The 14,529-nt window shown below is 42.8% G+C and overlaps 1 protein-coding gene across 4 annotated transcripts in view; it reads right to left on the reverse strand.

Moving 5' to 3' along the window:
- The window catches only part of ADGRG2 (adhesion G protein-coupled receptor G2), a 988,790-nt gene that overhangs the window by 327,754 nt on the left and 646,507 nt on the right, over positions 1-14,529 (reverse strand). For all 4 annotated transcript variants that reach the window (XM_086934346.1, XM_086934348.1, XM_086934347.1 and 1 more), the window contains 3 exons: positions 8,445-8,506; positions 5,009-5,085; positions 1,676-1,718 (listed from right to left, as the gene is read on the reverse strand). In XM_086934346.1, coding sequence (XP_086790472.1) covers positions 1,676-1,718; positions 5,009-5,085; positions 8,445-8,506 — 182 coding nt within the window. The remainder of the gene's footprint in view (positions 1-1,675; positions 1,719-5,008; positions 5,086-8,444; positions 8,507-14,529) is intronic.

Consider the following 14,529-nt stretch of genomic DNA (forward strand, 5'->3'; position numbering starts at 1 on the left):
CAAGCCACAGAAGAAAAGCTGCATTGCTGTCAGAGGACTGCCTTTCTGCTTAAGTACTGCCTTGCTGTCTGAGAAGGAAGACTGGACCTGCTTACTTTTATTACAGGCTAACCCAGAGAGAGTCCAAGATTCAGTTGGATGACAACCTGTATGAGTTACAGGGACCTAAAAAGCTCTTCTGGCCTCCCTGCAACTGCCCAGCTGGCCTGCTACAGCTGGACCTGCTTGGATATTTAACTGGACCTGCCTAAGCACTGCTGCTGGTGTCTGTCTGGAGTAAATCTTGATCCCCTACAGGTGTCCTCAGGACCCTTGGCTAGCATCAGAGTGTATTCCTCTTTGCCTAACTGTGGGTTCCATCAAATCAGATACAGCATTACTCAACCTGATGTAGAATCTCGCACAGCAGCACCTCGCAGTTCCTGATCAACGGCTTCATCAGGAACCTATGTAGCACAAGCCAACTCAACTCAGGACCTTGTAATGCAGCCCTCGCAGCTCATGGTCAGAACTGAAGTAGCATGATGCAACTTAACACAGAATTGCACGTTGAAGCACGTTGAAGTTCCTGATTTGAACTGATGCAGGGCGATGCAAAGACTCATCAAGGGTATATAATGCAACTCTCAATGGGACCAACTTGGTCCCTGTATCTGGCCCATGCTACATCGTAGTCTGACTGAGTTTGTGGACTTAGTCCAGGTCTGACCTGACCAGACCTCAGTTGACATTTTGTGCTCCTTGGCGCTATTTTTACTTAAAACTTTAAAACTCATTATCTCGGGTTCTACTGATTGGATTGTTGTTCTAATATCGGAATATTTATTAAAATGTACTCCATTTTTCGAAATTGGTTTGGACTTTTTCTTCGGTGGTGTTTTCACTTTATTACTGTTTGTATGCTGCATAAATACTTTACACATAGCCTCTTACCTCAACTGACTGCTTTGTGCCATGCTACTAAAGGGTTAAGCACAGGTTAATTTAGTGACTTTTGTGGTTCACCCTGACAAGGATTGTGGTTGTGCCTGATTGAGGCTTATATCAATTCCAACCAATAACTTAATTTCTTACACATATGAGATACATACACATTGTTGAAACACAGAGTTTAAAAGAGTATGCCTTCGATGTTCCCAAAAATTACCCTGGGTGCAAATTTAAAGTAATTCTTCAATGAAGTAACTATGGTGGCTACCCCCCTTTGCTTTGTTGGTGTGTTCTCGCGGCTGATGCATAGCTACCGACCATATTTACAGACAAGCATTGACAAACTCAACAGGTCTGGCTTGCATTGTCTGTTATAGAACAGACCAATTGTAATTGCCAATGCTATTTTGCTATCCTTCTTTACTTTCTCCCTGCTTTTAGCACACTGAGTTATGTATTCAACTCTGCTACAATGGTGGAAGTATAAGTATTAAGCTTAACTAGGGGAGTTTTAGTCATGGCAAATTCCGAGATGATGCATCTGCTAGACTTGGTTTCAGATACCAGGAAGCTATAGGAACATTTCTAAGAAATAAAAATGCATGTCGCCTGGGTGTATTATTTTTAGCGTACAAGAAACCATAACACACATCTCCTTTCTGATGCTATGAAATGTATATAAATAAAATGTAAAGAAATTCACTTTATCAGACATTCATGATCAATTCAGCTGAAATGCACTTACTGTTTGATTTGAGAGGTCAGGCAAACTGCTGTTTGTTATATTTCTGCAAAAAATAAGAATCATAAAAGACGCAGACAATAAAACTGTTTGAGAAAAAAAGGCGTTTTTATTTTAAAGGGGCATCATAGGCAATATAATTTATAATACATATATTTTACATTCTAAAAAAAACAGCCCTAGTCATATTCTCCAATTATCTAGAGGTGACATGTGAAACCTGTAGTAATAGACTGTAAATAGAATACACCAAGTGTTGGTTACTAAGAGTGATTCAGGTAAACGTTGGTCAAAATTTAGATTCAGACGAATATTTCTCTAAAATTAGCACTTTGAATATTGAAATTAAACATTTGATAAACATTTTCAAGTCATAGTAGCATTAAAAGTGAGAGTATTGAAAGTAAACATGAAAACATAAACTTACTTTGTATTTCTTTTATGATGTGCGTTTGTTGTTCTCATTGAAACTATTGGTGTTCTGCCTGCAATTGTGCCTTTTTATTTATTGCATTTCAATAAGTTTGAATGTTGAGTTGTTGTCTTTAGCGTCAGTATCATTTATTTGAAAATGCAATGTAATGCTTTAATTATGAGCATGTGCAGACAGGTGTTTTAGCGGTACAGATTCTAATTATGGTCAGGTTGGTGGTTGGTTTCTACTGGCTTTCATGTGTTTCTAGTCTTTTACTCTGATTAGCGAATATAGATTAACTATATGGGCACACTAAAATTAAATACCTGAAACAACCCTGGAGATGTTTCTGACTTTTTGAATAGGAAGTAAGAAAGTACTTATATCTAACAGTCGAGTAAAATTAGCTATTTAACGTGCTAATAAACTGAATAAAACTTGACTTCATTCTCTTTTTTTGCAATTCTTGCCTCTTTTTTAGAAAGCTGTGTAATTTTGCCTGGGGAGACAGACGTACATGGACAAATGGAATAAATAAAAATCTTCCTTTTAACAAATCAATATGTTTGAAAAAAGTATTTTGTGACAGCAAGACTGACAATGGATGCCATTTCCAGACTACTACACACCATTAAAGACTTTAAGACTATCAATTGGAAATAATTTAAAAACATCTTGCAGACAGAGTGAGCTTATCTCTCAATCACCATATCAAATGGGGATACTGTGGAGTTGGCCCCATTGTTCCTCATTGTCAGAGTACATATTGTCTGTTCTCTTTTTTGCTGTTCGAAACCCCTTAGCAATTACCTTTCGCATCCCTGAAGGTTCTGCGCCATTATTTCAATTTGTTTATGTCTACCTAATCCAACTGAAGCCATTCTTTCAATCTTTTGGATTGCTACAACAGTAATACAAAAATAGGCTTCAAAAGTAACCACGTTACCTTAAAAAATGTAACATAACAGTCATGTTTGTGAAGCTAATGTTCCTCGCAAGAGATATCCTGGTGCCACTGACAGAAAATTGATGAGCCGGTCAGGCTTGTTGGTAGGCTAAGGTAACAGGGTTATCTTCTCTGAATAACACTAAAGCCATTATTAGCACAAACCTTTGGGCATGATTAGGAATAAGATCTTTCTCAGGGCTTTGTGGTTGACAAAAGGGTGTTGACTACTGAGTTGATTGGTAGGTTAGAGATGAATAATATGCCCAGGCATTTTGTGTTGTTGAGAGTTGAATGGCAGGTCTTAACGTGTGTGAACAATAAAATAGGGTTCAATGAAGGATGTGTATTTAACAAAGGGCATACTTTTTGTTTTGTCTGGGTCAACCGTAATGTTGTTAACGGACACTTACAAATGCATTTCATGGGTCTGTAAGCTCAGTGCACTAGTGGCTCTGTGCAGAGATATGCATTGGATCCAATAGTCATTGCTCACAGTCAACTTTCAATTCATATTATGTTGAGTAACAATGTACGTCCTTTATCTGTCATAAGCACCATGTACTTATTCTGCTGTATGTATAGATGTTTTAGAACTATACATTGTGCTCTCTCGAAGCACTTACATCACTGGCTGCTTGGAGAGTTTCTGAAGAAATGGCAGAGAGAGGCACATTCTTTCCTAAATATCTAACATTCTTGAATGCACCGTGTGCCTCTTAGGAGTGATTTTTCTAATCTCAGTTGCCTGTACTCAGCCAAATCTTGCTACTTGGTGTATTGTGTGAAATTGAGAAATGAAGGGCAATATTTGAAAGTGAGCATGGATAGGGCATTTGGTTGTGCTTGGCTAATCTGCTTTAGAGAAATTCAGGTCCTAAAGTTGGATATCAATGTCGGCTATGCACAGTGCTGCAAGGCTAATGCATTGTGTGATGTAAGACTAGGGTAGAACTCACCATGCTGCCAGCAGAGCTAACAGACCTAGATAAACTGTTAGACACAACACAACTCTACACCAGACAAAAGGCACTCCTTCACTTAGGCACAGTTGAGTAGGCAACCATATTGAATCCAGTTTAAGACATGAATTTGAGCACCGTGGAGAAATGAGACAGATCCTGTCAACAGAACACGGATAGATCCTGATAATTCTTAGGATAACCTTCCCTGCTGTGGCACCCCAAAGATAAAGGGAATTTCAGGGATCCCCTTGCTTGTAACACATATGCACCTTAGTGAAGGTAATCCAAAAGGATAAAAATATTGCTGTGGGTGCCCCATGAAATTTGTAACATCCCCTCAATTTCGCCATGCAACCAAGCAGTGGGTAAAGTCGGAATTCTAGTTTCTTCTTCAGGGACAGCTTTCGGTACAGAGTCCGATAGGAGGCCAGGAAAAACACAGCAGTTCGTGCACCAGCATTCTGTGTTGCACTGAAGTATGCACTATCACTACCATTCTTCTGCTGTGGCCCAACCACCCGTGTAATTAAGGGGTAGTGCCAATGACAGAGGCCTAGCAGAGAGATGCTTGCAATTAGATCTGAATGAAGGTGGTGCATCCTCCCCCCAATTCTGAAGAGAACTGAGTGCAGGTGACATGACGCCGTAGACTAAGGACTGTGATGCACTGTGCTGATATGATTTGTGAAACCTAATAAGGGCTAGCCTTCTAGAAAAGGCTTTCCTTAAGCAAAAGGAAATACATCCATGACATCTTGACCACCTCATGCAACCTTATTTTGATTGCCACTGCACTATCATATCAACAATTTCTACCTTTCTCCTGTAGGCATGCCTCCCTTACAAAGTTGAAATTATATTTTGAAACATTGAAAGTTAGGAATAAAAAGTCTCCTTTTTCTACAGTACAAAGCGAAACCATCATGAAGCTGAGAATGTGATCCTTCATAGTAAATTTTAAATAGGATCATTTCACCATTTCATTGTTATAATATCATTATGATACTCACATCACTGAACCATAGTAGTCCACACTGGTTTCACTGGTCAAACCTGAGAGGCTTAGATTGGCAACTATATCATTTATCTGTAAAAAAATAATGTATACATAAATATATTTAGTACCCAAATTAATTTGTCAAAATGTGCATTTAAGTATACTTATTAGTCTATTATTATTATTATATTAATATTTGGTTTAGTACACAACTTAGACCGCAACTAATCTTCATGTTTTCCTAAATTATTCAAGGCAGATGCAGTACTACTTCCTGAGGCATAGATCAAAAGATTTTGCTTAGGCAAAAGTCTACCTCTGAAATATTATCCAGTTATTCATCATAGTGGTCTGTTATTTCTATTCTGCAATGGTTTGTGTAGTAACCAATGGTATGTGGATATCACAAAGTTCAAGGACCTGAAGCTTGAAAACCTGAAACAAATTAAAGATTAATTGAGAGTTTCATTTCTCTCTATTTACATCTGCACTCCACTAATACCTCTACAGAGATACTTTCATACATATTTTATCCTGTTACTATTATGAAAAGTGGAATACAAATCTTTGAGAGAACTAAGATTGAACATCTATGATACATCTGTAGTGTGATTTTATTGTAGATTTTAGCTGATCGCTTCACCGCTTCACCTCAAGATCAAACTGCTCTACGACAACTTCGCAGACCACCCACAAGACGCCACAGTCGGCCCTCCTCCCCCCAGAGACACCAGCCAGCCCACAATCTCCAACTGGACACTGATCACGACCGAGGACACCGCCACAACCATGAAAGGCATCCACTCGGGGGCACCAACCGACCCCTGCCCCCTGAACATCTACCATAGGGCCACGGACACCATCACACCTGAACTGCAATGGACCATCATCACCATCTTCTCAGCAGGCACTTTCCCAGTTGACTAGAAGCGCACAGAAGTCAGGCCCCTCCTCAAGAAGCCCACAGCCGACCCCACCAACCTCAAGAAGTACCGGCCCATCTTGCTCTTCCCCTTCGCAGCCAAAGTAGCAGAGATAGCATTCAACAGGGAGCTGACACAATTCATCAAAGAGAACCCCTTCCTCGACCTGTCCCAATCCAGTTTCTGAAGCAATCACAGCACAGGGACCGTCCTACTCGCCACCACAGATGACATCCGCACCCTCTTGGACCAAGGCCACTCTGCATCCCTCATCCTCCTTGACCTGTCTGGAGCTTTGACATATTCTCTCATTGGACACGGCGCCGACATACAAGGAACTGCCCTGGACTGGATTCAACCATTTCTCACTGGAAGAAGCCAAAGGATCAGACTACCACCCTTCCTCCCCCACCCCACCCCCCCCACGGAAATCACCTGCGGAGTCCCACAAGGGTCATCACTGAGCCCAACACTCTTCAACACCTACATGACCCCCCTCGCAGCAGCAATTGTCTGACAACATGGCCTCAACATCGTATCCTATGCCGACGACACCCACCTCAGAGAGGGATGCAGGATGTCGCAGTATCGATGAGCAAAGCTGCCTAACACTCAATTACAAAAAGACAGAAGCCCTCGTCCTCGGAAACCCCCACTCCACTTGGGAGAGCAACTGGTGGCCCACGCCCTGGGAAGCCCGCCTACCCCCCTCAGACCACACCAAAAACCTTGGCATTGTACTCCATTCATCACTCACTATGAACCTTCAGCTCAACGCCGCCACCTCCAGCTGCTTCAACACCCTATGCATCCTTCGAAAGACCTTCAAATGGATCCCCCGGAGTCAAGGAAGCCAGTCACCCACGCACTCATCACCAGCAGACTGAACTCTGGAAACGCTCTCTACGCCGGCATCAACAAGTAGGTATCGCTGTACCGTGTCACCTCACTGTCTTTTTGGACAGATGCAACATGTCAGAAAAATGTTCCAGAGGCAATTCAGGACACAGGAATTGGGAGGTCATTTCCCGAAAAAGTTAAATTAAAAAGGCACATGGGGACAGGGTAGAGACGCCAGGCACTTATAGGGGCTAGAGGGAGGAATCCTGAGGGACCCACTCTAGAGACTGAAATTGAGGAAAAAGATTGTCCCACGGGTACCCCTGTACTCTTGTGGGACTCCAGTGTGGCCTTCTGCGAGGTACCAAAGTTTAATCGCTGGACCTGCTGTGGAAGAATCCACCCCATGGTACTGCATTACAATGGAAGCTTCCCCAAAGAACATTGCACAGTACCTTAGGGTGGAAGCTTCATGTCCTTTTTATTTTTTAACTTGAACATTTCATAAGTGATATAAGTGAATAAGATGTAAAAGTGGGCACAAGTATAATTATTTTAGTAAACTATGACTGGAGTATGTCTTTTTAAAAAAAAATAATATTAGCTCATGTCTCAGTCTAACACTTAGCTATAACATCACTTTAGAGAGAGAGAGAGAGATAGAGAACAAGATTTTGCAGCAAGGAACATCAAACTCATCCAACTGGTTTATATCCCAAGACTCGATCACTCTTAGAAATTATAGATGTAGAATGTATGCGCTAGAGAACTCTAGAATAACATTATTTATAATAACTAGGGAGCTTGTCATCCTACAATTCTTTTGCTATAAAAGAAACATTTTGACTCCAGAACTCACATGTAAGACAATTAATACTGTAGTAGAATCATAGATCTGCATACTCTTCATGCCACTGTATTTTAATGTTTACCTCCTGCCTCTTCCTAATCTAACCCTTAAGAAAAAGTGCACTCTATGTGCTACCATCTATTGTGATAAACACTGCAATGAGTGCCCACTCTGTCTCTTGATGCGTCTCACTTACCTACTGGAAGATGCAATAGGCTTGGAGAGTTAAGTCATGACCAGAGCTTAAGTCATGCCCACTCATATGGTGCATCACAAGCTTCCGTTAGGGGCTAATAGACAGCATACACTGCATTGCCGCCTGATCACCCAAAAGCTTCTCAAAACAATCTGACACCACTCTGCCTGAGACCGTGGGCCACCCTGAAACTCCACAGGGACTTGTAATATCCTGACCATCTTGCATTGGGAATATAATATTCTGTATAAATGGGATTTCTAGGTGCATTATTTTAGAGATAGCACACGTGGATTAGATAAAATGACGCAAATAAATTTGTTTGCCTACTATGTCATCTAACTTTGAAACCATCTGTTTATTCTGACACCATTCACAGCAGCTAATGATCCATCAGAAGGATGAGACATCTCAATCTGGATGACGCAAAGCTGTGGTAGCCTGAAATGGCGCAGTGCTATAGTGGCAAATAGAGCATGGCAAACAGGAGCTACCTTCGCATACTCCTGATACATTGGTTATGAAAGAGCATTCTAATTCTAAGTGATGTAGCTACAATAATTTTATGTAAGTAAAAAAAAAAAGGTCAGTGAAACTGGTTAAAACAAGTAAAAAGGTCATAAGAATAATTGTCACTTACGGAATTCTCAGTCTCCATAGAATCCTCCTTTGAGTTAATGGTTATCCTTATGTTATAAAAGACTAAAGGGTTAAAAAGAAACAAATTAATACTAATTTAAGGATCAGTCAAACATGTCTTAAAAATCTCCACGCTTGTGTTTAATATATGCAAGCATTGTTAATCTTTATTTACTTATATTTACTATGAATAAGCCTCAAACACATAACCAAAATTGGGCCAACAAATATTTTTTATGATATTCATTTCTTTTTTCTCAAAGAAAAGTCCATGTTGACCAGAAATCAATCGAAACTGTGTAAGCATCAACAGACAATGGTAGTTCGGAGTAAGCAACATGTAATCACAGAAAAGTCTGTATGACTAAGGACCATAAATATAAAAAGTAGAACCTCAAGATCTCATCACTTAATACACTAATAACGATGTATTCGACCCATAAAGTACGCCTTAAAAAGTCTGAAATCTACTCCTGGATTTAGCAGATTTCAGACTACTTGGGAACTTGTAAAAACAAAATGGAGAACTTCTCGAAATCAACAATACTTTTAATCTTTGAGTGGAATTGCAAATGCTCAGCATTTTAATCATGTTGATTTTACAGTAGGTGGAACAGCTGTGTGAATACATTTTGAGAAATATGCATTTACACCAGTTTTTTTTTTCTCCACAGGGGAAATAGGTTTCTAGTGGAAAAACTCTTCCATCCACTCTTTAGGTGTTACTCTTACCTTCCCACTATGGAGAGGCAGTTATGCTTGAATTAAATAACAGTTGTTTTACTTTGGTTCCCAGGCAGGCAAACTACTTACACATCTGTCGTAAAGCCTCCTTTATAGTCGCCTAAATTTGCAACGTAAACGATCAACAGTGGAAAAATTAGAAATTACTGGAGCAGCATACAAACTCTTTATATGAAAATATATATTCCATGTGTGTTTATTTGCAATAATTTGAGTGCATTTAATTTATTAGATCCAGTAAGTGGCTTTATATTTACTTCACATTAATAAAAGCCACTCATATTTAGATGAGCTATAATAATTAATTCATCATGAAATAAATGTATGCTTTCTTCAAACTGTATTGATAAAATCATTTAATGCTACCTATGTACCTAATTTAGCCTAACTTGTAACCAGGCCTCAGAACATGTTATGTTTTGCAAAATATTCTGTCAGTGCCATGTTGTTCCTTTTTTGGGAGCTGCCTTGTCACATGGTGTTAAATTAGAATAGCCTTACTGTTTAAATTGCAGGGTAAGGGAGGTCTGATGTTTTAATTAAAATCAAGCCTTGGATGTGAAGACCGAGACAGTGCGATAAGCTATCCTGTACCAGGCAGACCAGGCTGATGTCGCATTCAAGGTATTCCAGATGATTGTTTTTTTTGTTGGAAGCTGGGAAGTTAGAGAGTCTACTTGCTCGATAGCAACACATTTTATGATTTGTTTGTGGTGGAAAGAAATAAAGAGTAGCCTTTTAGAATGTTTTGTTCATGCTTTAATTGTGTGCTGTTTAGAATAAAGACAGAAACGTTTTCCGAACTTTGCTGAGAGAAGACCTCTTCTCAACCCTGCTGCTTTCAACCTGCCAGAGGGTTAAGCTTTTTGCTTGAGCATTCAGAACCTTTCATTCGAACCTTAAATTTGGTTCATATGATGCTGAAACCTTCATAGAATTTTCCCTTGCTACTTTCTATACTATATTTAGAATAGCAAAGTTCCTTGAGGGAACTTGCTTTGGTGATTTTTGTTTGCTGTATGTGATGCTGGTCTGCATTTTCTCTTTAATTATCTGTACATTTAGATTGCATGGTTTGAACATGTATGCACCCTTAAAGTTCGAACATCTTCCTCTCTGTCACAGCTGAAGTTGTTATAAGGCTTGTTGCAGTTCAAGATCCTGGGTTAGATATGAAGATTTTTGTTGTTTAACTTGTCTGTTTAGTGTTGTGGTGCCGGTCGTGAGGTACCATCGATCGCACTATTGATATAGGGACCTGTAAGTGATTGTTTTGAGTGTATTAGTAGTGATTGGTGTTGGTTGATTCCTGTTGCACAAAGGAGAAACCACACTAGTCGAGGTGACTTCCCATTGGCTGAGATTTTACTCATGCGCATGCTAACGTTGGAAAACATTATTCCCCATACAACCATCTTGCGTGAGTGAAACTGGATTTCTTTAGTGGAGCAAACAATCATTATTTTGTTAAAAGTGATTGCTTTGAGAGTGTGTATATATAGAGAAATTGTAAGGGAAGGTGACCCGCTGTGAGGAACGGTAGGTGATGTCAGTAGGTGCCGGACTGAGATTGGGTGCTAGTCTTACGAGAAGCAAGGCTGGCAGTAAAAGAGGCACAATTATTACCAGCCTCCTTCTCGTAAGCAAAGGCTATAAGTACAGAGTGCATGTTTACACACCTCTTGCACGTTTTCAAAACACATAAATAAAAAAGGTATTGTCATTTATAATGCGAATAGCTCAAACTCTTGCAAAAGCGAGACCTATTGCATTGCAAATGCTTGCTTTTATCATGCAAAGAGTAATTAATAATGTCTTATTCACTCTTAGCATAACACATGAAAAATGCTGAGTTCCTTTGGCCCAGCAGCAACAGGCTCTGCTTGAAGGCTGGGACTGGCGCGTAAAGTTGCCTGCACCAGCCTTTAGAGATGTCCATGGCTGGAGAAATTCCATCCCTGGCTTTAGGGCCCTGCCACTCCTCATTGCCTCCCCTATATGTGACGTACTTAGGTGTCACAGTTAAAGGTAGCTATGTGCGCTGCAGGCTTAAGCCCTGCAGCGCCCGTGGCTACAAGTCAATCAGCCTGTCACCCCACCCTTTCCCAACTCGAAACAGAGTTGGGAAAGAGTGGGGTGAACACGCAGAGTGAAGCCTAGTAATTGCAAACTCCTGCGCGGGTGCAAGGTTTCAGTGTCCCCCAGCACAGGAAGAAGAAAAGAGTACCTGTCCAAATGGGACCCGTGCAGGAAAAAAGGTGGGAAATAAAACACTTTTTTAATGTTATCTGTGTATTGGTAGGGGTGGTTGTCTGTGGGTGTATGAGTGTGTCTGAGATAGAGTATCTGCATGTGTGACCATATCATGTGAGTGAAAGTTACTCTGTTATATTGTCAAATGTTAGTAAATATGTGTGCTATATGGTAAAAAATCCTGTCGTTTGCTCTAAGCTGAAAAATGATAAGGTAAAATGTACATTCTGTTTGACGATATGAAGGATTTACTTAAATACAGAGGTACTAGCGTGGGGGGTGAGGTGGGTGTGATTCTCAGACGATACTGACTCCTTCTGAAATAAATAGTACACACCATGTATTGCTTTTCATGTTTCTAGAGACTTGGAGGCCTGAGGCATGCACTCTGTATTGCCAAAATAGCTAAACTTGGTCAGCTAATGGTGAGAGCATGCTTCCTCAGTCCAGAGGCACAGAGGCACAGAGGCAACCAGCGAAACACCACCCTACCTGACAGCGCCAGCTTGGGAGAGCGCACAGGGACCTACCAGCGGACCTGCACTTCCCGCCACCAGTCGCGCCGCCGCCTAGGGACTACAAATCCCATCAGGCTCAGCGGCGGCGCGTTCCCCGACGCGGTAAACGCGCCGGGAGGGGCATTACAAAACAGGAAGCCCTCGGTGGAGCGGGGGGAGGCATTTTCTACCCTAGAGGCACAGAGGCACAGAGGCAACCAGCGAAACACCACCCTACCTGACAGCGCCAGCTTGGGAGAGCGCACAGGGACCTACCAGCGGACCTGCACTTCCCGCCACCAGTCGCGCCGCCGCCTAGGGACTACAAATCCCATCAGGCTCAGCGGCGGCGCGTTCCCCGACGCGGCAAACGCGCCGGGAGGGGCATTACAAAACAGGAAGCCCTCGGTGGAGCGGGGGGAGGCATTTTCTACCCTAGAGGCACAGAGGCACAGAGGCAACCAGCGAAACACCACCCTACCTGACAGCGCCAGCTTGGGAGAGCGCACAGGGACCTACCAGCGGACCTGCACTTCCCGCCACCAGTCGCGCCGCCGCCTAGGGACTACAAATCCCATCAGGCTCAGCGGCGGCGCGTTCCCCGACGCGGTAAACGCGCCGGGAGGGGCATTACAAAACAGGAAGCCCTCGGTGGAGCGGGGGGAGGCATTTTCTACCCTAGAGGCACAGAGGCACAGAGGCAACCAGCGAAACACCACCCTACCTGACAGCGCCAGCTTGGGAGAGCGCACAGGGACCTACCAGCGGACCTGCACTTCCCGCCACCAGTCGCGCCGCCGCCTAGGGACTACAAATCCCATCAGGCTCAGCGGCGGCGCGTTCCCCGACGCGGTAAACGCGCCGGGAGGGGCATTACAAAACAGGAAGCCCTCAGCGTCGCGGGACGCGAGCGGGACGCCCGGGGCGAAGCCCGGGCAAAGGGCGGGCCGTCTGAGGCCGTCCGAGGACGACGGAGGACGGGACGAGCCACCCCGCTGACATCCACCAATCTCGAACATCCCGCGAGTAAGATTAAGATCTTGATATACACTGCCCAAATCGGCGATCAAACTCCTACTCTCTCTGCAATGTCCACAAGGGGTAGTCGTAGCAAGACTGCTGCAGGAGCAGGAAAAGTTACTGGGCCAATTGATAATTTCATCTTCAGGGCCAATGAAGCAATTGATCAAGGAATATCCTTATTGGAGCGAAGAGTCTCCTTGGAACTGGCCCAAGCCAAACGTTCTTCCTTGGGTCTCCTTGCCACAGCAAACACCCCCAATAGGAACAATCTTGCTGATGGCGTCCCCGGACTTAGTGCCAGTGCAGAGATCCACACTATACCTAACACCGTGGACTTATCAGTAACACAACTGCTCTCAGACTCATTACGGAGCCTGGAGAAATCGCCTAATTTAGACATTACTGATAACTTTAATACACAACTGGATTTCGTCACTAACTCTATTCCAACAACGAGTCTTCCAGAGAGTTCGGGCATAATATCTATTGTAGAATCCCAACTACCTCCTACCTTAATAGCAGACATTACATGTGACCAAGCCACAGACCCAATTACGTCTACAGACCTTGACCCGATGGCTAATAACTCTTCCCCTCCTCGAGATGTGACCACTACACATACTCTTGTGGATTCAACCCCTACCTCAAGAGCATTACGAGGGTTAAGGGAAGGAGCCATACAGAAACAGAAGCAGCCCAAAGGCTCAAACGCACCTATTGGAAGCCCTCTTTCCCAGAGTAAGCAAGGGAAAAATCCACCCAATAACCAAAAAAAGGCTAACAAGAAATCTAATGTAGGGTCAGGTCACAAAGGAGGCCCGGCCCTTAAGGAGGGGCTATCAGAAGATTGCTCAACAACAAACCAACTTATAAAAAAGGTTGGGGAAATCATATCTGCCCATCTTGCTACTATTGAAAAAAGGCTAGGGAATATGGAAAAACAACTTAACGAATTAAGTGCCCTAGTCAAAAGCCCACCAACCAAAGACACACCAGTCTTAGCGGCAGCAAAATCACATATCCAACCTCCCTCGGGGCAAGCTGTGAAGAAACCAGCCACAGTTCTTAGTAACATACACAAGCCAACCCCACCTCCGAAAGAAGCTCCGAAACAAACAAACCCATCAACCTCAAATACAATCCCACGGGGGAAACAACCCAACCCAACACAACTGAAGGGGGATACCACTAGTAATCATAGGGACAAGAATAAAGGAAATCATGGAAGATTTCATGCCAACTTGCCCCCCGGATCTAGCCCATACGTAGTGGTAATGACGGGAGTCCCCGAGACACCGGACAATATCGAAGAGCCTACCTGGTCTCTTTTAAATAAAGTCAGCTTCTGGTTAAACAATAACAGACCCCTACCCCCATACTGCAGGAGTAAAATCCTAACAGTCAGAAGAGTACCGTGGGTGGGCCGCGAAACACAGAAAACACATGGTGACTGTGTGATTGTTAACTTTGACGACCCACGCACAGTAGAACATATTTGTTCATGGAGAAGTGAGGGGTATAGCGAAGGTATAGAAACAAGGCACCTCTCATTCTTCTATCCATCTAGGA

This window comes from Lissotriton vulgaris, chromosome 8 (genome assembly GCF_964263255.1).
Source record: "Lissotriton vulgaris chromosome 8, aLisVul1.2, whole genome shotgun sequence".
Classification (NCBI taxonomy): Eukaryota; Metazoa; Chordata; class Amphibia; order Caudata; family Salamandridae; genus Lissotriton; species Lissotriton vulgaris.